The sequence below is a fragment of the Eublepharis macularius genome, chromosome 2 (assembly GCF_028583425.1).
Source record: "Eublepharis macularius isolate TG4126 chromosome 2, MPM_Emac_v1.0, whole genome shotgun sequence".
NCBI classification, from domain to species: Eukaryota; Metazoa; Chordata; class Lepidosauria; order Squamata; family Eublepharidae; genus Eublepharis; species Eublepharis macularius.
In genome coordinates this window covers 147,355,790-147,382,876 of record NC_072791.1, presented here as the reverse complement: position 1 = coordinate 147,382,876, position 27,087 = coordinate 147,355,790, and the positions used below count along the sequence as shown (strand labels likewise).

Genomic DNA, 27,087 nt, shown 5'->3' with positions numbered 1-27,087 from the left:
AAATTGATTATATCTTGCTACTCCCACCTCCCACAGGGGGATCCTTTTGCCTGCCAAATATGAGAAATGTAGGTTAGTGTGTCCCCATTTTAATACACATTAAATATTCCTTGTTGAAAAGTATGAATGACGTTCCCTTATCCTTTAACAACAGAAATGACACTAGAGGCGTTTTTAAAATTCAAAAATAACTAACTAGTTTATTTATTTTAGAAGGGAAAGGTCAGGTGAAATCAGGAGTTGAAAATTTCTGAGATGGTTCAACATAGATAAGGTAAAATCAGAACCTGCGCAGATTTTAGTTCTTATGCTCTTTACATATACTTAAAGGCTTCTGTTTTGAGGCTTTTGTTCCCTTGTTTTCCCCAAACAGTCTAGTATACTTTTTTTTTTTACTATTCCCTCTCCCTTTTGGGGTTAAGAATGCTGATATCTTAGTACCCCAGTCCCCTTCTCTTCACACACAAGTGCTTTCCTTCAATCCTTAACTGAATCTGAAGGTCAAACAGTTTCCAACCACACCCAACCAGGGATCTCTTCACTCTCCAGAGCTACCTCCCTGTTTGACTGGGTAGGGAAAGTCTCCTCTTCTTAGAAGATTTATCCCCTTTTCTTTAGCCCATATGGGAGTCTGCACCTATTTCCCAGACTTCCTTGCCAACTTTTCCCCCAATCAGATGCTCTCTGTGTCTGTGAGGAATTAACCTTTAACAGTCCTGCAACTATGTGTACAGCACCTCCAGGCTTTATAAAACGTTCAGTCTGTCACAAAAGGAAACATGGTGGGTGAATGACTTTTTCAGCCTTTCCCAGAATTTGCAAACAGGGTGAGGTTGAGGTATCTACTAGATTGCCAACCTTCAAGTGGGACCAGAAATAGGGGAGACAAACCCGGGTAGTCAATAGCACGAAATACAAAAGGCTGGGAATCAAACAGTTTACCAAATTTCAATACTGTTTTAGTGCCAAGTGCAAAGTGCAAGGTGCAGTCAATGTAAATAATGTACAATAATAATAAATAATGTTATTACAAAATTTCAATGTCTGTATGGTATATCCATAAATCATCCACAATGGGAGATCCGGAGGTAGGAGAGCAGTATGCCAAGGTATCAGATGAGTAGACCACAGTCCAAATAGGAATGGAAGATAGACGTACCGACGGGCTCATGCGTGCATATATTTCCCAATTCCCATTTCGTGGTAAAACACTTCTTCTTGGGCACGTTAATCACGGACTGGAATAAATTATACAATTATAAAATTTTAAAAGCATCAACAACTATATACAGTCCACCATTCAGGGGTATTAGATAATTTTACTACTCACAAGTCACAGTTCTCCTGGTCACATACCCTCCTGGATCATATCATATCTTACTGCAAAGTTTCCGAACGGACAATGAATCAATAGGGTGGAGAAACACCCCATTAAATACATTGTGTGGGACTAATTAATTAAAACGGTAAACACCCGCCTGATCTAAAAGGTACCGGTCACCTAATCAATATTCTCATGGTATTAATATACAATACTAACAAGTACATGTATTTTAAATACATATATTTTACAAAAATCTTAAAGGCCGCTTATAATCTAACATACAATTCCAATTGTAGACACAAAAAAGAGAAAAACAATGGATCTATCAGCCACCGTTCTAACATAATGCTGAGTCATCCTCAGCCCAGGAAGCACGAGAAATCTATCTCCTGGTTCAAGCCTTCCAGGGCAAGGCTCTTGAGTACAAAGATCCACTTTGTTTCTAGTTGTAATAATTTTTTCTTCTTCATATCATTATAAAGAGAGGATTCCTGCAATGCATCTAGCACAGAAACGTTAAACTCATTGATGTTATTGTGAGCTAACAGATAGTGCGTAACCAAGGGTGCCTCGTGGACTTTGTTTCTAATCCGAGAAACATGCTCTTGAATTCTGATTTTTAAAGGGCGCGTGGTGCTGCCCATGTAGTTCAACAGACAGCTACATTGAATCACATATACTACATTCACAGTTCTGCATGTGGAGAAACCTCTCGAACATCCCAATCTGCCTGGAATAATGCTGTCCAGTCTTACCATTAAATTACAGATGTTGCAATCCCCACATGAAAAATGCCCAGTTGGTATAGGTCTGGATGGTTCCCTGGTTTCAAATTCCGAATGTGTAAGCATATCTTTCAGACTATTGGTTCTGTGATAGCCGATAGCAGGACACTGCTCACAGCCCAGGATACTACTAATTAAGTGTCAATGTTTACGTACAATTTGGCTAATGGGGGTGGCTAAAGCAGTGTAGTCTATTGCCCATTTAATCTGCATGTCAGTTTCGCGTGATCTGGGTTTAAGCAATTCCTCCCGTGGTGTATCAGCTGCTCTATTCCTAGCTGATGTTATGGCGATCTGTGGGTATCCTCTGCTAACAAATGCTTGAGATAGCTGCCTGCTACTCTGTCTGAAATCCTCCAAATTGGAGGAATTATGCTTAATTCTTAGAAACTGGCTGATGGGAATATTATATTTTAAACGCCTCGGGTGAAAAGAGGTATAGTGCAAATAGGATGCGCGGTCCGTAGCCTTCTTAAAGGGATGGACCCGCAATTTATTATTATACTTGTAGATGGTCACATCCAAATAGCTAATGCACTCTAAATTTCCCTGCCAAGTAAATTGAATGTCAGTGCTGATTGTATTAATCCATTGGCAGAAATCCTCAGCCATGTTATGCGACCTCAGGATCACAATGACGTCATCTATATAGCATCTGTAAAAAATAATAAGTGGGTCCTGGAGTTCTCCTGGAACTACAACTGATCTCCAAACTACAGAAATCAGCTTCTCTGAACAGAGTTGCCAGTTCCAAAGTTCTGGAGATTTAGGGGCAGAACTTGAGGAGGGGTGGGTTTGAGGAGGGGATGGACCTCAGTGGGGTATTAAGGTTCCCATATGCCCACCGGTGGCAGGCAAACTCCCAGCAGTTTTCCTCAGTGCCTGCTGATGGCTGTCAATCAGCAGAAGGTGGCAAGCCACCCAGCAATCATCCTCCACTTGCAGGCAAACTCAGGAAAATGCACAGTATGCAGTCCCAGCAAGCCCAGTGTCCAGCAAGCCCAGGGTCCCAGCAAGCCCATCGTGTCCTCTGGGAGTGTGCCTGCTGTGTGCTGGCCCTGGAGGTTTTTTGTCTCTTGGGCACATTCTCCTGGTCTTTCCCCCCCCTTCTGGCCAGGTGAGTGGGGGGTGGGGGGCAGAGACTGGAAGCAGGGGATCCCCCGCCCCTAGCAGGGGACTAGCAGCCCTACCGCTCATCCATATGATTCTTTTGCTTAAAAATAGATCCTCCCAACCGTCTTTCTTTTTACATGTGAAAAGGTAGAATTGTACATAAATCTACAAAGACTGTCCCAGTAGACTGAGAGTGGAACCACAAGTGACAAAAGGCACAGATTGGACACTTGTCAGCTTCCCTCCAGTTTTGATGGGGAATGTAGGCAGCTTGGCGGAATGCTGGACAAGTGACAGTTGAAAAGTCCATTGGACAGCAGTCAGAGAGCGAAGCTGCGAGACCAGGATGCCTACATTTCCCATCAAAACTTGAGGGAAGCTGACAAGTGTCCAACCTGTGTCCGGCGTCACTTGTGGTTCCGCTCTGAGAACTAAAGAAGTGGCCACTGGCCAGCTTCTGGACCATCACTCAATATGCAGGATGTACAGACCCACATCCGGCAGCATTTTTAGGACTGAAACCTTACCCTCTACTGCCATCTTGTGGCCAGGACAGCTGATGCCATTCTTTTGAAGATTACAGTCAACCTGGAATTCCAGATTAGGGGGTGAGGATGATAGGGATCAGGGCTCCAGTACTGAGGAATAGTCATGGTTGACTAATTTGGCTCATAACCTGCTTGCTGGTCATTTGCTTTCTCTAATCTCTGCCCCTGCCTCCAATTTTTAAAAGGTGCACAGTATTAAAAAAAAATCTCATGAAATATTTGAAATGAGATTTGCCATTTCAGTGCCTTTTTGTGCCAGTGGTGTCTGTGCATGATTAGCCAGTTCTTGCAGTCTCAAATAGATGTTAGTGGCTGTGCAGACACAAAAAGCAGGAAATGTATTCTATGTAATGCCAATCATTTAAGAATATATATGACTGTGCAGGCTACCCCCCCCCCCCTTTCCCACAGTCTTATCAGAAATTATTTTAAGTTCAATAACAACTATTACTGGCAAATTCGAGCTATATCTATGGGGTCACCTATGGCTCCAAAGATGGCAAATTCATATATGAGTAACTTTGAAGACAAGCATATGTATTCTTGAAATAATTCTTTTCAGAGGCATATCATCAAATGGTGATGTTATATTGATGACATTCTTGTGTTGCGGCAGGGAACTTCATAACTGGCTTGACAGTAGAGATGTAAATCTAAAGTCTGACATACATGCAAGCAGTAAACAGATACACTTTTTGGATATTATGGTTTTCATGGAAAACAACAAAATATACACCAATTTTTATTAAAAAAAACAAATACTGCTAACTCCCTCCTTAGATATGACAGCCACCACCCAGCACACGTGAGAAACAATTTACCCTATGGTCAGTTTCTCAGAATTAGGAGAAATTGCACTGAGATACAGGATTTTCAGACTGAGGCTTCAATATTACAAAAGAATTGGACACAAAGAGGATACCCACATCTCTCACCAAAGCCATTGCCAAAGACAGGAGTGAACTATTAAGGGACAAGAAAGCAAGTGACCTGGAAGTCTTGTATATAGCTTAACCTACAATTCTATAAGTGCAGCCTTTAAAAAGAGTATATATAAGAACTGGAACATACTAGATGACATAGCTATGTGTAACAAAAAAACCTATTGTCTATAAGAAAACAGCTAGTTTGAAAGGCCCTTTAATACATAGCAACACTTATCAGAATAAGAATCTACAGCTGGTGTTTCCAGGATCCAGCCTGCCCATGGGCTACTTTCCCAGTGGACATTCTTGCTTCTGTAAGAATACCAAGGCAATGAAATACTTCATCAACACTATTGATAATAAACAGTACTATCTCAAAGAATTCACTGCCTGCAATAGTGATCATGTGGTGTGTGCAATAATATGTGGATGTGGTAAGATCGATGTAGGGAAGACAGTAGATCTCTCAAAATCCGACTTTCAGAGCACAACAGTAACATTACACCACAGAATTAGTGCTCTCCTGGTACAACATTCTCTAGAGTTTAATTACAAACCCACAGATTTTTTGTTTTGGGTCATAACTAAATGCAACAAACAGGAGAGGGCCCTGTTAAAAAAAGAGTCAGGATGGATTTTAAAGTTAAGAACTCTGCACCCTAATGGGCTAAATGAGATCATCTCCTGGCAAGCACTAATATAGATAAGAACTGAGATATCTCAAACAAGCCACTCTGCAATAAGTGCACCTACGGAATAGATGTTAAAATGAATTCTGAAGGTCTGCAAAATTTTACTATATTAACTTGCAAGGAATCTAAATAAAACATCTTCTGTGAATGTAAGGTATGGAATGTTGTTAATGTATGTATGTTAATGTTAGTCTAGGGGCCAAACTACAAGTGATGAATGACGCAGATTGGACGCTTGTCAGCTTTCCCTCAAGTTTTGTTGGACAAGTGACAGTTGATAAGTCTATTGGACAGCAGCCAAGATGCAAGACCAGAATGCCTACATTTCCCATCAAAACTTGAGGGAAGCTGACAAGTGTCCAACCTGTGTCATTTGTCACTTGTAGCTTGGCACATGGTTTGTAGACACTAAAATGTATTATGAATTGCACTTTGCCTCCTTTTGTCCTCCTTTTGAATACTGTTTCATCATTTTTAAGATGTTGTATTAATTGTTAATTCATACATTGTTTTATTAATAGATCTCCCTGATGAAGCTGATGCAAAATGTGTAGGGGTTACTTACTATTAAAGAATTCTTCCTTTTGTACCATTTGCTGTTCCTTCTTGGTTTGGGGTGGGAGCAAGTATGTTCACTTTTTGAGAGTGTAAAGCCTTAGCCTTTGCCACTATTTCCCCCTCCCTCATCAATTTCTGCAGCTCTGCCTGACCACTAGCTAACAAAAATGAAGCTCTGGCCGCTGTCATGTCCTGCAGGGCCTGCTATTGGGGGTGAGTGGGGGTGGGACCTGATCTTCTGCCTCTATTTCTACCCACCATTCAGTCCATGTCACCTTGCTGACTTGCCAGTCACCAGTCAAATTCCCTAAGAATTTCATCCCAGTTTGGTGGGCATGTAGAAGTTAGTTCTAGATTTTTTAAAAAATAGTAAAATCAGTTGAAATAACATTTGGATAGATTTCCTAATATGATATTAAAGAATCTGACTTGCTTTTAAAATTATGTAAGAACCAAATCAGAATCCAAATCCTCACCACCACCACCTATGATAGGCAGACTATAGGTGTAAAAGAAGAGAATTGCAGACTTTCATCTAATACATTTCCTCTCTCTTTTGGACAGTTCATTGTTTCTGGATCCCTTTCCGTTGCAGCTGAGAAACATCAGGACATCTGCCTGGTAATCTATAATTATAGAATATAGAGAAGAAAATAAGGGCTGTCCAGGGCTTTTTTTGAGGGGGACTGCTCCAGAACAGCATTCCAGCAGCTCTAGAATCTACCCACATGATTCCTCCCTCCTTCAGCCCTACGGGCTCTGCAGAGGAGGTTAAGCTGCTTTGAGTTCATTCTGCTTTCTTTTCATTCCTCTGTGAGTGAGTGAGAGAGAGCAAGCGAGCTGGGGCCCAGCACGAGCTCTGCAGAGGAGATTTAGCTGCTTTGAGTTCATTCTGCTTTTTTTTCATTCTTCGGTGAGTGAGTGAGTGAGTGAGTGAGTGAGAGAGAGAGAGAGAGAGAGAGAGAGAGAGAGAGAGAGCTCTGGGGCCCGGCGCAGGCTCTGCAGAGGAGGGTTAAGCTGCTTTGAGTTCATTCTGCTTTCTTTTCATTCAGGGGTTTCTGTGTATGTGTGTGCTGCTTTGAATTCATTCTGTTTTATTTTCATTGGAGGAGAGGGTGGGTGGGGCTGTGTGTGTATGTGTGCTGCATTGAGTTCATTCTGCTTTCTTTTCATTCCTCTATAAGAGAGAGAGAGAGAGAGAGTGCAAGCAGAGCTGCTAATTCTGAGAACTTTGGACCTCTCTTTTTGCATAGAAACATAATAGTTTTAAATATATTTCCTTATTGCTGTACACTTATCTCTTGGAACAACAAATGGGAAGCAAAGTGGCATTTAGCTTTTCTTCTGAACCAGCATTTAATTTTGATTGATCATGGAAAGCGTCCCATATATGGAAAGGGTCCCAGATTTGACTCATTGGCACTGTATAGCCTTTTATTTCTCTTCTTCAAGATTGCTATCTTTAATATGCTCTAAAGCATTACATCTTAAACACAATATATATCCTCTTAGAGGTTCGTTTATTTAATAATAACTTTCAATTTAATGCCACACTCAAAACAGTTTACAAAGTGTGTTATTGTTATAATCAACAATCATCCTGTGAGATGGCTGGGGCTGAGACAGCCAAGGTTGCCCGGCTGGCTTCAAGCGGAGGAGTGGGGAATCAAACATGATTCTCCAGATTAGAGTCCTGCTGCTTTTAGCCATTATACCAAACTGGCTTTCCTAGTAAGTCTCTTAAACTAGGACAGACTGGAAAGAAAACGTCTTTATTATTTATTTATTTATTTATTGGATTTATATCCCACCCTCCCTGCGAGTGGACTCAGGGCGGGTCACAACATCATAAAACCACAATTTCAAAAAATATACATACAATAAATTAAAGTTACAGTCAATAAATTGCAGTCACTCTGGATAAGTGCAATGGATCTCATTAGACAGTGGAGCAGAACAAAACAGGCAAGGGACCAGCAGGTTAGTTCACCAGCTCCTCAACCTGCCTGAGGAGATCAGGAGAGCCCCCACTCTTCTAGCTTTCCACAAACGATGCAAAACCGAATTATTCAAAAAGGCTTTTGTATTGTAGGGAGGGGCTCTCAGATGCTTTGCTAATGAGTTAAGGACCATAGACTTCACTATGTTGCCTTACGTACTATGTGTTGTCTTAAATATGTGCTTCTATGAGCTACTTGTCCTTCATATGGTCTAATGTCAGCCCTAGAATTGCATATGTTCTGTTTCAACATTTCTTAAGCTCTGTATTGTATTCTTTCTAATGCCATATCTTTGTAAAATTGTGTTTATTTATTCTATGGCATTGTTTATGGAAATGTCCTTGAAACTGACAGTACTAATCTCACACTGTGTAATCTGCCTTGAGTCTCAGTGAGAAAGGTGGACTATAAATGACACAAATAATAACAAAATAATAATAATAGTAATAGTAATAATAACCACTCTCATAGGCCTGGCAGAAAAAGCCTATGCTCACTGATCTTGACTCACATTCCCAGCAAGTGGTTGTACCATCTACACTTTCTATTAATCATCAGACAAAGGCTTCAAAGGATGAGACTGCAAGTTTGATTAGATCATTTGGGGCTTTACCTTTTGGTGAGCAAACCCATTTAATCGACAGATTGAAAACTACAGAAAACCTTGGAAAGAATTGCTTATTCTAAGGTAGATGCTAATTCTTCTGAGCTTGCCCAATGTCCTATTAGTCAGTCACTAGTAATGTTGGAGGGCCCTACTGAGCAATTGATAAATCATAGATCTCAAGCACCTCTTGGTGAAATACAGAGTTGTCAGCCTACTTACAAATGTTCTATCCGGCTCTGGGGGCCCAGGGTGGATATTTAACAGGATCAAATGGCCTTTTCTTCGTGTTAAACAGAATTTTTCTGTTCCTCTTGATTCCTCTTAATTGTTAAGCAATCTAGTCCTGCAAATGGACAAACTAAATTGTGTAATGACTCTTTTCAACATACAACATTATTAAATATTATAGTTCTGTATTGTTTTTAACCACTGTAATTGTTGTGAATTGCTACAAAATCTTAACTAAAGAGAAGTGATATAAAAATTGAATAAATAAAATAAAATAATAAAATAAATATCAGTGGAGGAAACACTGATAAATATCAGTGGAGGAAAGCTGTTATAATTATCCTTACAGATCATCTAAAGATAATAAAATTGACTTGCCTGGTAAATTAAGGGCTATATTTGTAGATAGTAGAAAATTGATTATTTTAAATGGCCTTAAGGAGAGCTTACCTCTCTGAACAATTTTGGGGCAACTGTTATAGACAATTTTCTTACTTCGGCTGATTTTATTGATTGGGTAAACTATCTTGAAGTGGAGAAGGCTATTGCCAGTGACCATATGCCTTTAATAAGTTTGAAGAATAATCTCTATATCCAAAATAGTCATTTGATCTTGTTTGTCAAGACTATAACAAATAGGAACCAGTAAAACAGAGCTCTGAAAACTGCATTTTGTGTAGAACTCTGATATTCTCAGATAAATGTTGTACTCTTAAAAGAGAAATCGCTCTAGGGTCTTGTGTGTAAGACAACTGTTACAAGCTAGATCAAATTTACTCTCACTTGCTGCCCGCAAGTGTAAGTGTCTTTAAAATGTCTGCTATCAGGCACTTACGGAATATAGATTTTCTAGCTCTTCAACTACCATACAAGCTTTTCTTTTCTGGAAAAAAGCATATAAATAAGCTATACACATGAATAAAGAAGAGGCTTGCTTTAATAATTGGCAAAAGCTAATCAGAGCAGCTAGAAATAATAGAAATTTGGATGAATTTTGGAAGTTGATTAGTTCTGTTTTACATCTTAGGAATCTTTATCCTATATTCTTTTGCATGTCTAGGAGGAACATTTTGTTAATATTTTTGCTAGCTTTTGCAGCAACTACAATTATCAGAGGAATTGGAATCTAGCTGAAATACTGGAGTGGCCCCCCCTGTTCGACCATCTGAAATTAGTTTTCTGAAGAACGGGAAGTTCTCCCAGTGCTGATCTAATTCCTCCTGCATTTTTTAAAGCCAAAATCTCTTGGTGGAAGGATATTTTGGCAACCATTTTCACCCATGTCAGACTCTGCAGTAGGGGTCTCGGAGCCAGGGGAGGGGCTCGCCCTCCGGGATGGCTGATTTACCTAGGCCAGTCACCGGATGTGCTTCAGAAACAGGGAAGAATGGAGGGGGGATTCGGTTTCGTTTTCTTGGCCATGTCAGACACTCCTCCCCGCAGGTCCGAGAGGAAGCGCCCGAGCAGCCTGACCGGGCGGCTGATCTGCGAAGATTAGCCCCCAGAACTCCCAGTGAGGGAGGCAGGGTCCGGAACGTGGCGGGAAGAGCCCCCTGAAATTGATGCAGGGGGTAAATTGCCCGTTTGTTCCTATGGAGGCCGGCAGACGTGCGCGGCACCTCAAGTGCTGCCGGGCCATGGAAAACGGCAAAGAGCAGAACTAGGTGGAAGCCTTTAAGTAAGCGAATCCCTTCTGTTATTACAAGCGCACGCGAAGGAGTGGTGGGATCTGAAGCTAAGAAGGCTCGTTCTTCCCCCTCGCTGAGTTTCAGAATTTGGTCAGCGGTCCCCCCCCCCTAAAATGGCAGCGAAAAAGCAGAGTCCCACTTTGGGCAAGTCAATCTCGGCTGCCCTGCAGGGGAAAGGAGAGTCGCTCGAGGACTTGGTGAAGAGGTCAGTTATCGAAGCCATAAAGCCCTTTGTTGACAAGCTGAATGAAACAGATCAAAGGGTGGGCTTAATTGAGAGCGAAGTGAAAACCATTAAGGAAGCAGCGGGGGGGGCAGAGAAGTCTGCTCGGGAAAATGCGTCACTCGTGAGGGCAACGAATAAAGAGTTAAAGCTGGTGGAGAACCAGCTGATCGAGCTACAAGTGGAACGAACACAGACAATTTTGCGCATCCAGAATGTGAAAGAGGAGGAAAATGAGGATTTAAGGGATCTGGCCTCGGAACTATTGGCGACACCCGCGAGGGCAACTAAAGAAGAGGTAAAAAGTGCCATTTTGGAAGTCCGTCGGGCTTCTTCAAAATATGCAATGAAGTGTCAGCTGCCTCGCGAGATCATCATCGATTTTTCATCTAAGAGGATCCGAGACACTATCCTATACAACTCATACAATGCGGATCTGGACTTTCTGGGTAATAAAGTTAAGATACTGAAGAACGTTCCATTTTTAGTTCGGAAAAGAAGATTTAAGTATAAAAAGTTCGCAGCTCTTCTGAGGGAACGTGGAATAAAGTATAAATGGCTATTTCTGGAAGGTATCTGGTTTAGTTACAAAGATCAAGCTTACAAGATGACATCAGAAGATCAACTAAGGGATTTTGAGGACAAAAATCAAGAATTTCAGCAAGACACCAAGCAAGAAGAAAAGGATTTGAAGTCTGAAGGGGGGGGGGAGGGAACGAGCACTGCGGTTGCAGTTGCTCAGAGAGAACTGCGTCCTAGGCCCAGGGGGGAGGGAGGAAGACTTAATTTGGATTGTAATCTGTATTTTGCAAGGTCAACCACTCCATCAATATCTTACAAAGTTTTATTTTTTTAATAATGGCAGTATGAAGGAAAAGCATTATTTGTAGTGTAGTGTTGTTATATGTTGCTGTTTTTTTTTCTTTCCTTCCCCTGCTCCCCTCCTTTCCCTCTGTATTGTTAGTTAATGTAGATAATAAAAAGAAAAAAAAGAAAAAAAAGAAACAGGGAAGAATGGGGTTCACAGTACCCTTGCACCCTCTCTCCCCTCTGAGTAGCCTGTTGTTCCTCCCTTGCATGCCAGGAAGCTACCCAGCTCTTCCTCCCCAGCGCCCCTGGGTGGCCTTTTATAGAGACTCCTGGGGGGAATCCTGCCCCTCCCCCAGACTCTGTCCTACTCTGGGCGTGGTCACTCCTCCCCTGGGCTGACCAACAGGGACAAAGCCCCATCCAGTGGCTTCTAGGGGCCTCCCCTTCCCCTTCCCTGGCCCTTTAATTTCTCCCTGCAGGGAGGGGCTGGCTGGCCCCCTTCTAGATAGTGTGGCTGGGCAGCTGCATCAGTGGGCCTTCTGTCTGCCCCATACTGGTCAACCATGGAGGCCCTGTTCCTTGGAGCATCCGGCAGGCCAGGCCACGCTCACCAATGCTGGGGTGGTGGTGGCCTGAGCCGCTGCTGGCAGCATGCCTTGGGTGGTCCTGGCATGGTTGCAGCATTCAGAGCTTTGCTCATTGGCTGCCCCTCCACCACCAGTCACAGCTGCTTCAATGGCACAGCTACTGCTCTCAGAGTGTCAGCAGTGTAGCTGCAGCTCTTGGAGCCTTGCTTGTTGGCCGGCTCCTCCAGAGGCTTTGACTCAGTGGTGCTTGCCCCTTTCCACAGCATCCCTGTCTCTCCTGGACCCTCCAGCAGGGGCTGAAGTAAGTCCAGGGGGAAGGTTCTATGACCCCAGACAAATCAGATAAATGCAACATGAATCATGCTGTTTGGAGACATGCTATCATAATATTTGTTTTTAAGAAGGAGGACAGAGCAGACTCGTCCAATTACAGGCTGATTAGTCTTCCATCAGTGGTCAGGAAACTCTATGCTCTATCTCTTTACTATCGACTTGTGTGCTGGCTGGAAAATAATAAAATCCTGGGGAGGGAACAGGCTGGTTTTAGGTAAGGGGTTGGTACAGAAGATCATCTTTTGGCACTACAGTTTTAAAATATACAACCAAGAGCCAAGGGATTCTTGCAGCTGCCTTCATGGATCTGAAGGTGACTTTTGATACTGTACCCTGTACCAGATTGTGGCATAAGCTAAAATCAACATTGATTGACAAGAGCCTGAGCTTTGATTGAGATTCTGTATTCTAACCCCACTGCAGAAGTCCGCTGTCAGTTAGATGGACAACTTTCCAACATAATTTCCCTACAGCAGGGAGTCCATTGAGGGGTGCACTGGACCCTTAGTTGTTTAATTTTTATATTAATGACATGAGTTCTGCTGTTTCCATCCTGGGTTGTTATTCTCCATCTATTATTAATGTGAAAGTTCCTATTTTACTTTTTGCTGATGATGCAGTTCTCCTATCAGGATTGTCCTCTCTGATACAGACTTCTATCTCTTATTGTCTAGAAGAAAGCCTGATAGTTAACTAAAAACATCCAAGGTCATTGTCTTTGGTAAAAACTCTTGTGCACACCATAAGCAGCAATTTCATGGTGATAACATCAAGAAGGTTCCCTGTTTTAAATACCATGGGGTTTGGTTTGATCAGCGATTAACTTAGTCAACACAAGCTGCTCATGTTAAATGATTGGCTACAATGGCAACAAATATCATCTGTCTTTTTTTTATTCATCTGGAGCTCAATATATCCCAGCCACCATCAAACTCTTCAATGCCAAGGTGGCTGCGCAAAATTTATATGGAGCAGGTATTTGGCTTGATAAAATAGGGGAGTCTTTTGATTCAATTCTCCTTAAATTCCAACAATCCATCTCTGGAATTCTGAATTGTGTAGGGGGGCTACAGAAAGGGGGTGATCCTCTGTGCAGAACTGGAACAATCATCTCTTGAAGCTCAGGCTTGGATGAAGGCTTTTTCTCTTAAAGTTAAAATCGGTCTGATTTTAAAGAGACCTGTGCTTATGCTTTGTGCATTAATTCTTTGTCTCTATTTCAGGTGAAAAGAAGTGTGGGAATGAACATCACAAGTGCTGTAATGGCAGCTTTCGGAGTTGTTCTGTATATAACAGATTTAGCTATAAATCCACTTTATTATTATTTTTCATATGACTCTACTTTTCTAAGGGTATGTAAACAAATATCATCAAGAATGTTTATTGGTGGGATCCAAAGAAGGGGTGTACATTAATGAGACTGAAACATACACACAGCTGGAGCTTTGCTTGCTGTTTGCACTGAAGTAGTTCCCATTTCCAAAGAAAGAAACCATTGTTCATTTTAAAAGGTGGCTTGTCTCCGAGACAGTGGGAACTGTGGATAAAACAGCATACAAGTCAAGCTGTCCACAGGGTTCTCCTATGTTTGCCTGCCTATCTGTCTGTTTAGCTACTGGTAGATATCTCGGTGGACAAACCACACTTGGAGGAAAAGCAGCAAACAACAACAATAACAAGAATCAGTGCATATAATTATAAAGTGTATTCCAGTGCAAACTGTCTAGTGCTTCTAATAAATAATTCAAAGTTCCTAATAAATATCCATATAAATAATTCAAAGTACCCAATAGATATTCATATAAATACAATCAATACAGATGTTCAAACTCTGATAATGGGTAAAACTTCCAATGACTCACTCATGGTGCTTGTATATTCTTTGTTCGTTTAAAGCCATGCAAAGGAAAAAAAGACACATCTATTCACTAACAGCAGTGCTCATGAGTGGATAGAAGAGAAGATATTTATTGAATGCTAGAAAGTCGGTTTTCTATTTTTATATATGGCCGACTCAGTTTTGATACCATTTTGTATTGATTGTATTTATATACAAATTTATATGCTCTGGAATACACTTTATAATTGTATGCACTGATTCTTGTTATTGTTGTTTACTGCTTTTCCTCCAAGTGTGGTTTGTCCACCGAGGTATCTAGCGTTTTGGATTGGGGGTACCTATCTTTTTTTGTGGTCCTTGTTTAGATACTGGAGCTGTTTGAGCAAGTTAACAAGCATGTGGGTAAGCAGACCTTAAATACATGGACTTCCAAAACTTTTGAGAATACATCTTTTAAGAAACTTTCAAATAAAGTTGGCAGTCAAGGGATAAGAAGATGGATCCTTCCATATGAGGAAAAGCTAAAGTCTGGAACTTTTCAGTTTAGGAAAAAGGCAACTAAGGGAGTACATGATAAAGGTTTATAAAATTATGTATGTGATGCAGAAAGTAGATAGAGGCTATTTCCACACACATTGAATAATGCACTTTCAATGCACTTTCATAATCCTTTAGAAGTGGATTTTTTGTTCCACACATGGAAAATCAGTTTCAAATCTTCAGTAAAGAGTACTGAAAGTGGATTATCCAACGTGTGTGGAAGCAGCCAGAAAGAGGGTTCCCCACCTCTTCCATAATATTAGAACAACAGGCACAGGAAAGTCAAAAGGTGTTTATTTTTCTACTCATGAGTAGAGATGGGCACGAACAGAAAAAAAACCGAACATGATGTTCATTGTTTGTTGCCATCCACGAACAGGGACTCATGAACAACCACGAACATGGCCCTGTTCATGAACATGTTCATGGTTGGCTGTTCGTGGGGGCCAGTAGGCTCTCCTACAGCCATCATCCAAGTCAAGATCCCTACTGCACCACTGCCAGAAACCTGACCTGAGCAGGCAGCAGGAAAGGTACCAATAATAATAACTTGGCCCAGAGCCTGGCAGCAGCCCTGGAACTTGAAGGGGTAGATCCCTATCCCATCACACACAAAGAAAATTCAAGCTCCAATGTACTCTCTCTATCAAAATGCCAACAGCAACTGTCTCTCTTCCTCTCCACTGTCTGCAAAGTCAGAGCTGGGAGCCCCCCTCCCCCCTGGTCTTTGCTCCCTTGTTGTAACAAATTTGGAGCTCCACACTTGAAAGGAAGACCTGCCTATCAAGCTAAATTGGGCTTAGATTGGGGTTTCCAGGGCAACAGCAGGAGTTCTGACAGAGTTCAGACAATCCCTGCCTAAATTGCCAAGGGAATTGATTGCAGATGCCAGACTGTCTGCCTTGATGAACAGCAACGAACAGCAACAAATGAGGCTTGCAACGACCACCTGTTTGTTTAGAATGGGGCCTCACAAACAGCTTGTTCGCGAACAGCAGATTGGGCTGTTCGTGGCTTTTTTTCATTCATATTGCTGTTTGTGCCCATCTCTACTCATGAGAACAAATGCCTATATGAGAGAATTAGACAGATTTGTGGAAAATAGTCCATCAATGGATACTAGTCAATAAAAGGAACCTCCATATACAGAGTAGCAAAATTATCTGAATATCAGTGCAAAGAGTTAGCATCAGGGGAAGGTCTTGGCCTCTAGGGCAACTGGTTTGGCTGCTGTGTGAAACAGATGCTGGACTAGATGGACTACTGGTCTGATCCAGCTGGGCTCTTCTTATATTCTTTGACTTTGGCTTTAAAACCTAGAATTCTTGCGAGCTTTGCTAAGTCTGTGCTAAGCATTCAGGTTATCGAATAGGAGTCTGAACATTTGGATGCTATTCTCTGTTGTGGAAAGGCCTACCTGAGGTGTCCAGGAAGGCTCCCATGCTTCTTGTATTTATAAAATTTACAGGGCTATATTATAACAAAATGATTTGGGAAGGCACTTTTACAAAGGCAACAGTACTATGTTTAGTATGTATTATCTGTTTGCTGTGGGTATTATCTTATTCTCTCTGTATTGTTTAATAATTATGAAATACAATTTTCTGCATTGTTTAACATGCCATGTCTAATATTTCATGGGTTGTTTTAGATTTCTGTGATTATATTTCTATTACATTGCTTATTAAATGCTTCATCCTGTTGATTGCATTGATGTACAATATGTAATCCAATCTGAGTCTCAGTGAGAAAGGCAGACTATACACAAACATACAAATTACTATACGTAGTTCAGCATGGCTTTTTTAACAATAAAAACAAAACAAGAACTCTGATAGATCAGATCAAAGGCCATCCCTTTTTCCCAGAGTGGCCCACCAGTAGGGCAGCAGTGGGGCTTGAACACGATAGATCCGGTGCTAAGTCTCAAAGAGGATTACAGAAATAGAATAAACAATGGGATAGAGAAAACAGTATAAGACATGCCATGAACAATGCAGCTATTAGTTTACAAAAATTCAAAATCAATGCAGTACAAAGATAATACATGTTGCAAGCAGTGTAATAAACAATAACAGTGTTCCCTGTATGAAAGTGCCCTCCTGACCAAATTCAATTTACCAAAACCTTATCTCTTTATAAATATGCCTTCCTGCACATCTGAAAATAATGCACTGCAAACAAGATACTACATACAACGAACAGTGAAATAAACTACAACACTATTCCCTTTATAAAGGTGTCCTCCATTTCATTTACCTCATTCCCTTTATAGTCAGGTTGTCCTCAATAATTCCATATTACACAATCTATAGAATGATAGAAGTGTGGGAGCCTTCCTGATCTATTCAGGCAGCCGTTCTACAAAAGGGGAGCCACAACAAAGAAAGTGTGTACTAGGGTTGCCAATCTCCAGGTGAAGATCTCCCAGAGCTGATTTCTAAGACTACAGAGATTAGGTCACCTGGATTAAATGACCAATTTGGATGGTGGACTCTATAGCATTATAGCCCACTGAAGTCCCTCCCCAGGCTCCACCCCCTAATCTCCAGGAATTTTCTGAACTGGAGTTGGATTACTATGGTATGAATCCACATGTTTTGATAAACTGGGTCATACAGATACAAAATTGTAATTACACAAAAGGAAAAAAAGAGCAGCTGATTTGGCAACAACATTATCCCCCCCCACCCGCCCCCAGGGAACAGGAACTGAATAATTAACTACCGATATCAAAATGTAGCAGCCATTAGTGAAGAGGAAGGAAGGAATTAAAGTAGAAGGGGAGAATCTGTTAAAATTGCCCCTCTTGAGCCTACGGAAATTGTAGGCAGGATTCAAGCCAATGTGCAAATGACCCTTCCTGTCCCACCTAATATTTGTCTTCTGTCATTAAGGAGGCAGCAAATGAGACTCCATTAGCCGCCAGCTCTTCTACTTGCATGCCTTCTTCACTGAGAACATCAGCTCTGAAAACCATCCCAACTCCCCACCCAATTCAATAAAAGTATAATCACTGCATTAGAAAAAGACACATTTTATCATAATAAATGTGTGGTTATTATTCAACAGTGCAGGATCCTTTCATTGGTATATAATCCTATTATATAAAAGACAAGCCATATTCGCAACGACTCACTTTTTATCCTGGTGCGCCTGCTGCAGGTAGATGCCCAGGCAAGGTGGTCTGTCCCTCCAGAGTCCACTTCCATGCCAGGAAGGCCAGCGTTCCTGTGTTCCATTTTCTAGAGCTTGTTTAAAAATAAATAAATAAATAAAAACAGGCTCTGCTGCTAGTCTAAGCATACTTGAGGACTGGAGTCTATTTGATTTTTCTTCTGTGTTCTTTTCTGTATTAACAATCTTCACATGTGTCATTAAAAATAGGGTACAAATTAGACATTTAGCCTGGTGTGTGCATGTTCAAGCATTATTCAAGCATTATTGCTTTTATCTATGTCTGGAGTCTTAATTTGTTGGAAGACAACACACATGCCAAGAAGGCCCCTGCCACATCCTTACCCACTAGCATAGGTTCTGCAGCAATATATTCAAAGGAGCATTCATATGTCATGCAGACAACTTGACCTAATTATTCAAAGTGCTCACTACTCTCCTCAGGTCTACGTAGGGTTGCCAGCTCCAGGTTGGGAAATTCCAGGAGATTTGGAGGGTGGAGCTTGGAGAAGGCAAGGTTTGGGGAAGGGAGGGACCACAGACGGGTATAATGTTACAGAGTCCATCCTCCAAAGCAGCCATTCTCTACAGGGGAACTGTTCTCTGTTGTCTGGAGATTTCCAGCCACCACCCAGAGATTGGCAGTTCTAGGTCAATTTTTCAGAGATGTTTTCAAGTTAGTTTCACTGAGATGGTGGTTATATTTTTTATACTGTTTCCACTGAGTTACTTTACCAGAACTGAGAGGTGAATAATTGGTAATTCACACAATTCTGTGTTCTGTAGTCTGCAGGTTTGGGTCTTAGTGTCATGCTTCTCTTGTTCAGCGTCCTTGAGTTTTGCATCACCGTTTGGACAACATATTCTGGGTGCCAGGCAACCTCTTCCAGCAGTGACATGGTAAGCATTTGATACCTTGCTTGGAGTTTAAGCAGATCATATTGCAAAGTCCATGAAGAAGTAGGTAGGGAGAAGTTTCACTCATGCATGTGAATAAAACATGAATGAAATATGCCTTCAGGCTATTGTGGAGTTCTGCAGTTCCCTCTGAATCCACAGTTTGAATATTGATTGTAGACATCAGGGCTTTTTTTCTGGGAAAAGAGGTGGTGGAACTCCGTGGGTTTCCCTCGGAGAAAATGGTCACATGGCTGGTGGCCCCGCCCCTTGATCTCCAGACAGAGGAGAGTTTAGATTGCCCTCCACGCCGCTCGGCGGCGCAGAGGGCAATCTAAACTCCCCTCTGTCTAGAGATCAGGGGGCGGTGCCACCAGCCATGTGACCATTTTCAAGAGGCTCCGGAACTCCGTTCCACCGCGTTCCAGCTGAAAAAAAAGCCCTGGTAGACATAATCATAAATCCTGTTAGGAGATTCTCTGTTATACCTGACATGAGCATTCTATGGGGTTAAGAAACATTGTTACTGCCAGTTTAGCTGACTGTATCTTGTAACAGCTATCTCTTCTGCAGCAGTGTTTTGTCATGAAGATGTCCACATAAGACAGAGGACTGGCATTATCTGTGCTAACACAGTTAAGGAGGACAGATTTCCCTGTCCATTTTCCTAGGACTTTAATGCCTTGCTTAAATAATTGATTATGCATTAAACACATTTATCCTGCAAAATTTCCAGCAGTCAGTTGGAAACCTTTTAATCCCACTCTTCACATTTATCCTCACAACAATCCAGTAAAGTAGGTTAAGCTAAGAGAGACTGACTGGCCCCAGGTCCCTCAGAGAACTTAATGGTGAGCATGGGTTTGAACCTGGTTTTCCCTGGTCATCACAGCTCAGCATCCATACTGCTCTCAAAGGGCATCTTATTCCTGTAAAATGGCTTCTGCCTAATACATGTAATAATCTTGCTCATTTTCCATCTTGAGGTGTCTGTGTGCGTGCGTGTGTGTGCGTGCATGCAGAGCAATAAGGAAGTTGATAAACGTATTTCTCATAAATGTAGTAGAAACTGAACTGGAGTGTGGATGCAGAATAATTGGGGGAATTAAGATAACTGGGTGAACAATGTCTGCCTGCCTACCACATTGTAGTGGCTTTGCAGAATGTCAGCAACAATAGTGAAGGAAAGAGTTTCTTGTAATGCTTGATCTTTCTGTGTTCTAGACGATGATGATGGTACCCTACTCTGTCAGTGCAGGGGGTGTGATGCCTGCTGAAGACACTCCTGCTCCTCCTCCCTATGATTATGTGGTTTCTGCTCAAAAGTGAGAGGCTTTGTCAAGAAGCTAAGAGAGACATTAAGGGAGATATCACACTAGCATCTCAAAATATTTCATTTTTGCATCTTTTTCCCCCAACAGGCACAGCAAGTGTTGGTGGGGGGAGAATTTTCCATGACCTGGTGAACACAGGTCTTCCCTCTTTCAAGAAAAACTCCTGGAGACATGAGGAGTTCACAGTGTCCTTTGTTTCCCCTTTCCTCTCTACACAGTAGCTTCCTGTTTTGGAGCAAGGAAATTATGCCACTCCGTTTCCCCAGAACTACCATCTCAAATCTCCAGTGGCCAAACAGGAGCCAAGCTTGGTAAAAGCCCCACTTGGCCCCACCTACTTTCTAAGAACACTTGGTGGCCACCAGGAAAGGTATTGGCGGTGCGATTTGATCAGCCTTTATTGGCATATAACAAACAGAACAAGATGGTACAGAAAAAAGAGCACAAAATATACTATAAAAAATTGAGTGATATTAGCAGCTATTTATGAAGCTTCTCCTGGCTCAGCTTTATAGCAAATTGTAAAAACTTTGCTACCTTCTCAGTTATATCAGAGGAGAAATCATTTAAGAGACTGTAAACCTTTCAGGGATCAGAAAAACCCATCATATTAGCCAAAATAGAGCTTAGATATTTAGAATGGATATCAGTATAAAAAGGGCAATAGAAGAGAGCATGTGGAATTGTCTCGATACAGCTGGTATTACAAAGACAGTATCTGGCCGCATATGGTATCTTTGGGAATCTGCTGTATAAAGTCACAGATGACAAAGCGTTAAATCTAGCTCTGTGTTGTTGTGGAATTTGCAGATAATAGAAGTATGTGGCCATACGACCCACTACCAATGAAATCTCCAAACTCAAAGGACAGCAAGTTTTGTTAGCCATATAGATTTTGGAATTAAACATCCAAAATTCTACATTTAATCATTTGATATGCACCTGAAAATGGGAGTATAAACAGTGAGTCCAGAGATGTACCCGTCATAGTGATTTTCCCCTCAACACCAGCTAACCAATTGGTTTGTGGTAGGAAGGGGGTGGTAGAGAGATGCTTAGGATTTAGTCCTAAACTCCTAAATCTTTCACAAGCAAACAATGTATCAATGATTTACCTTTCAGTTTGTGCATCTGTCTTTTGTTTATTGTAATGTTTATCCCTCCCATCATTCAAAGACCTCAGAATGATTTACATGAGTCTCTTCTCTGCCTTGTTTTATCCACGCAGTACCCCTCTGAGGTTAAGTTAGGCTGAGAGAGACTATCACTGCTCTAAGGTCAGCCAGTGAGCTTCATGCCAAACAGGAGATGTGAACCTGGGTCTCACAGGTTGCCATCCAACACTCTAGTCCATGAGTCCCCAACGTGGTGCCTGTGGGCACAATTATGCCAGCAGAACCTTTCCTGGGGCCTGACAAGTGTTTTTAGAAAGTGGGTGGGGCTAGGTCGGGCTTTTGCAAAGCATGGCTTCTGATTGGCCATTGGAGTATTAATTGGCTGTGCAGAGTTTTAAAAACATTGGTTTGGCAGAAACTGCTTCTATGGCACAAGGATCTTCACTGTGTGACTGAAGCTGTAGTAGCCATTTTGTGGCTGGCTCTACCTCTTTCAGCAGCCATTTTGTGGCAGCTGCTTTGTTGCTGTGCCCACCACATTGTGTCAGAATTCCAAAAGGTTGAGGACCCCTGCTCTAGTCACTACACCACACTGGGGACCAATAGAGAAAGACCTGTTCAACTCTTGAAGCTATCCATTCATAGACACCTATAGGATACCTATAAAGACACCTATAAAGATAACATCTGCCAAATTTCTAACCTGAAGAAGGAATTCAGTTTCTGAAACAGTTGAATATGTGAGACCTGGAATTCAGCAATCAATGGAATCTAGACAACTTGAACAGAAGAAGTTAAAAGACTTTCAGTCCATTTCCCCCCTATCCATAAGAAGCAGGAGGTAGACTTGGTCATCAATGACTTTGCAACATGTATTGTTTGAAAGACTTTCCTTTAAGATACTCCAAAGATGATTTCTCTGTCATCTATTTTCTATATAATTTAAACAGTATATGATCCCTTAATGACCTGCACTGTCATCTTGTGATTATATTTGATTTTATGTAGCATTATCAAGTACAGAATATGTACGTTGGGATATTTAATTGCTATTTAATAAAAGTGTTGTAGGGACAAAACTTTCTTTTTGTTGCCTTTTGCATTATTGAATACTTTAGTCTTACCTTATTCATCTCATGTAAAAGTGTGATGTTAGACCTGCTGTAATATAAAAATAAATATGTTAATGCCAGAGAGGAGCTTGTGGCACACATCAGATTATCCATTCCTTTGCTACCACTGTCTGTCATTCCCTTAGACAATAGATTTAGGGGGCAGATATCATTCCCCATGCCACTGGAGGAGGGGATCCAAGGGTTGAAAGAAGTTAGGAAGATTCTTCTCACCTCTTGTTCCTGTTCTTATGTGTTGTTTATCATATTTGTTCTGTGTACTCTGCCGAGACCTTGTTTACCTGCTGTCAGCTAATGCCTTCCTCCCATGCTCAGTGGAGCCCCATGCCAGATTGTGCCTGTATGTGATGAGGTTTATTGAATTTATATTAATAAACCATTGGTCCCAAACATATTTTTCTATCACATATTGAAGGCATAATTTTTCCTACTTGTAGCCAGTAGACAATGTATTCTCTATCCGAATTGACACATTTTGCTTGAACCAGGTATGCATGTGGGGGAGGAGGTTGGGCCACTGCTGGGGAAGGATGTGATGAGCTGTGGCCGTAGTCAGCATCCTGTGTTGAGCCAGGGCTTGTGGGTGGTTCTGTGTCTGTGGGTGGTGTTTTGCCTTTTCTTTTGAATGGGCACTATGATTTGGGCAGGCAAAATTATGCCAGTTGGGGGGGGGGCTAAATCTGCTGTGGCTAAATCTGCTGTGGCTAAATCCAGCCATGCTTCCATGTCTTCCCCTGCGCCTTCCCCTGCCAGTGTAGAGGGGTTACTAGCAGTTCTTTGGCAGGGGCCATGGTGTTACATCACCAGTGCCTGCCCACAGTGCAGCAGCAGCAGGGCACTATGGCAATGAAGGTATGCTGACATAGCAGCTGATCAACTCCCTGAGCACTTTTGCCCCCCTCCTCAGCACTGTGCTCTAAAAAAACTCCAATCCAGGGAACCATCCAGAGAGATACAGAAATTCATGACAACTTGAAGACTGTTTCTTACAATCTAGAGAATAAATACCTCACCCCAGAGAGATATATCCATGGGGCTGTAAAATACCTAAAGTATAAAGAATACCAGCTAATAATTTTAAAATGTTTAAATTAATGAATGTTAATGTTAGTTGTATAATATCTTAGGTTCAATAGATAGGATTGCTTTGTTCCATTTTTTTTTAAAATGTGTCTTTGGAAAGAACCATGCTGGTATGAACTATTCAATATGCAAAAAGGATGGGTGAATCTACACAAAAGAAATTTTCTACCTCATGCCAAAATGTGTTTTTAAGATCTGGGTGTTCTAGTATACAATGATTTCTGCCACCACAAACAAAAACAGTCTTGTGGGACTTTTCTACCCAAGAAACATTGGAATTTGCCTTGGGATAGAAATATATCCAAAATGTAGTATCTACTTTCTTTCACAATCTTTCCAAAATAGAAATAGATAGAAATATATCCAAATTGTAGTATCTACTGTCTTTCACAAAATGTAGTATCTACTTTCTTTCACTATCTTTCCAAAATGTAGTATCTATTTTCCTTCTACTTTCTTTCACAAAATTGGCCCCCGGGGTTCAATCTCCCAGAAACTTGAGGAGAGGTCTTCAGAGGACGGTCAGGACGCTGCCCTGCAAATCTGGTGGATTTTTATTGCAAAATGCCATTCCCAGCTCCCTGGATCTCCCCCATAGTTTTCCCCATAGGGTATAATCAGGGCTTTTTTTCTGGGAAAAGAGGTGGTGGAACTCAGTGGGTTGCCAGCACAGGGGGCAACTCTTGGCGGGAGGTGGTGCCCCTGGTACCACATGTGCACGTGCAAAGTTCACGCATGCTCCCAGGGCCAATGACATCACTTTGGGTCAGCTGGAACAAGGGGGGGGTTCAAAGTTTAAATCTCCCTCGGTGAAAATGATCACATGGCTGGTGGCCCCGCCCCCTGATCTCCAGACAGAGGGGAGTTTAGATTGCCCTCCGTGCCACTCCAGCGGCGTAGAAGGCAATCTAAACTCCCATCTGTCTGGAGATCAGGGGACGGGGCCACCAGCCATGTGACCATTTTCAAGAGGTTCTGGAACTCCGTTCCCCCGCGTTCCGGCTGAAAAAAAGCCCTGGGTATAATGGAGGTGGCTGGGGGTACCTTCTTTGGGGCCATAAAATGGTCCCCTAGGGCCTAATCTTCATGAAACTTGTGTGTGGGGGTGAGTCATTAGAAGACAGTCAGGAGTAGATATGCTGCAAATTTGGTAAAATTAGGTAAAAAATGAAAGAAAAAAAATCCAGAACACCAGATAAACCAAAATCGAGTTTCCCATAGGAAACAATGGCTGAATTGTACCGAATTTGCTCTGTAATACCAAACCAAACTAGAGAATCCATTCAGTAGTCAGGGAATATGGAATTTTTTCTCCAGTTCAGTATTACTGAACCAAATTTACTGAATGTTTTTCCTGTGTGCACCTCGAACGGCTTCAGTTCCCTTGGCGAAAATGGCTCCTTTGGAGGGTACACTCTATTGCATTGTAACAACAATAAATTCAATTTATATACTGCCCTTCAGGACAACTTAACGCCCACTCAGAGCGGTTTACAAAATATGTTGTTATTATCCCCACAACAAAACACCGTGAGGTGGGTGGTGCTGAGAGAGCTCCTAGAAGCCCAAGGTCACCCAGCTGGCTTCAAGCGGAGGAGTGGGGAATCTGGTTCTCCAGATTAGAGTCCTGTGCTCTTAACCACTACACCAAACTGGCTCACCAAACTGTACCCCATCGATGTCCCTCCCCTCCTCAAATCCTGCCTCCCCCAGGCTCTACCCTCAAATATCCAGGAATTTCCTAACCCAAAGTTCGCAGCCTTAATCATGCTGCACATCAAACAAAGAGCACAGCAATGAGGGTGTGCAGTCATTTTAAAACCAATTAATAAATGAAACAGAGAAATCATGTCTATGCTTATTCTTTGTGAAGCAAAAATGAACAGCCCAATAAAATCATCCGTGCATCTGGTGATCCTGATTGCCACTCACTGCCTGGACAAGTCACTGCACACCACAAGTTTTTTTGGGTCTCACCACTTTCCTTCCGTCCCTCATAAAGGCCCTCTGCTAATTGGGTAAAATCAAAAAGAGTCCAGTAGCACCTTTAAGACTAACCAACTTTATTGTAGCATAAGCTTTCAAGAATCACAGTTCTCTTCATCAGATGCATGAAGAAGCTACTGGACTCTTTTTGATTTTGCTACTACAGACTAACATGGCTAACTCCTCTGTATCTATGACCATGCTAATTGGGTAGAACTCCTTCAGGCAGAAATGCTCCCAATACAGCAGGGGTGGCCCTCAGCCTTGTGTGACAAATTACATTTTGTTCATGAGCGCCCTGCCCAATGAAAGTGAATATATCTGAATTATCAACTGTAGCTTTTACATTTTCTGCCAAATTCTTTTTAAAAAAACATAACAATTAAATGTGCATGTAAAAATTACCAATTATAACAATATTGACAGAAAAGAAGTTATCTTCAATACCTTATTCTAATTCATTACCGATTGTTCTAGAGGTTTTGTCTTCCTGACAGGACGTCTCAAAATTAGTTCATCATGGGAATCTGATAGGCCTTCCTGTGGCTAGTCAGGCTCCTCTTGAGGTGGATAGATTATTTATCAATTCGCTGAAGCTGGAATCTTTCCTTTCCGAAGACTCTGGTGAGTGTTCTGGGGTGACTCTAACATCATGACAGGTATTGTGCAATACAGACCAAAGTAGACAAGATAATGGGATATCTGTGAATGGGAAATATTAGCTGTGGAGAAACAGAAATCTGGATCAGAGCCACAGCATTGGGGAGGGAGAGGATTTTAACCCTTTTCCTTTGGCCTGTTTTCCTGACTTCAATTACTTTTATGGAACTTTTTTTTTTGCCTCTCTGCTTTTTTGCTTTTCTATTCCCTCAATGGCTGCTATTTATGAACTTTTAAAAAAATCTTGGTAGATCCATTCATGGTCTCCCAATGTCTTGTTTTAGTATGGCCCTAAGTTTCCTATTATTGTGTTGGATTTATAAGTAGTGGATACAGTGGTGCCATAACTATACCTCATTGATCCCTTATACAAGCATCATAAATATGTCTGTTTCTGATTTCCCAGGCAGCAGGAGAGACTGGTGCCATGAGGAGAAAGAATTAACATCGGCAGATATGTGCTGCTGACAGGGAGACTAGGAACAGTATTGTCCCAGCTGATGTTTTTATGCTCACTGCTTCCTTATCACCAGTCATTGTATTGTCTCGCAGGTTTGGGGGAGGCTTGCTGATTCTGTATTAGCACATCCTGTTTGCCTGCACTATCCCACTATCTGGGGTGATGCTAAACAGACAGGGGAAACACTGTGCGCTGTATAGCAGGCTAGGGAAAAGGCTGGCTTTCCCATCCTTCAGTAATGCCTGCCATCCTGCATGCCCTGCAGGAAACAGAGGAAAATGTTTTCATTGTAGTATCTGGCATCAGAGAAGGCTTTAGAGATGGGGAGGACAGATGCCCAGACTCCCCACCCCCAAGAGTCAGCACAGCTTTCTTCAGACAGATTGGAGGGGGCAGAAGTGGTTAAGGTTTTGCTCATCCCCTACAGTAAACACAGCATG

At 41.8% G+C, this 27,087-nt stretch overlaps 1 protein-coding gene across 2 annotated transcripts in view; it reads left to right on the top strand.

Annotated features, from left to right (window-relative positions):
• The window catches only part of LOC129324691 (membrane-spanning 4-domains subfamily A member 15-like), a 30,820-nt gene extending 8,428 nt beyond the window's left edge, over positions 1-22,392 (top strand). For both annotated transcript variants that reach the window (XM_054972063.1, XM_054972062.1), the window contains 5 exons: positions 6,511-6,567; positions 13,646-13,774; positions 18,766-18,879; positions 20,101-20,201; positions 20,298-22,392. In XM_054972063.1, the coding sequence (XP_054828038.1) occupies positions 6,511-6,567; positions 13,646-13,774; positions 18,766-18,879; positions 20,101-20,201; positions 20,298-20,334 (438 nt within the window). In that variant the 3' untranslated portion in view covers positions 20,335-22,392. The remainder of the gene's footprint in view (positions 1-6,510; positions 6,568-13,645; positions 13,775-18,765; positions 18,880-20,100; positions 20,202-20,297) is intronic.
• The last annotated feature ends 4,695 nt before the right edge of the window (positions 22,393-27,087 follow it).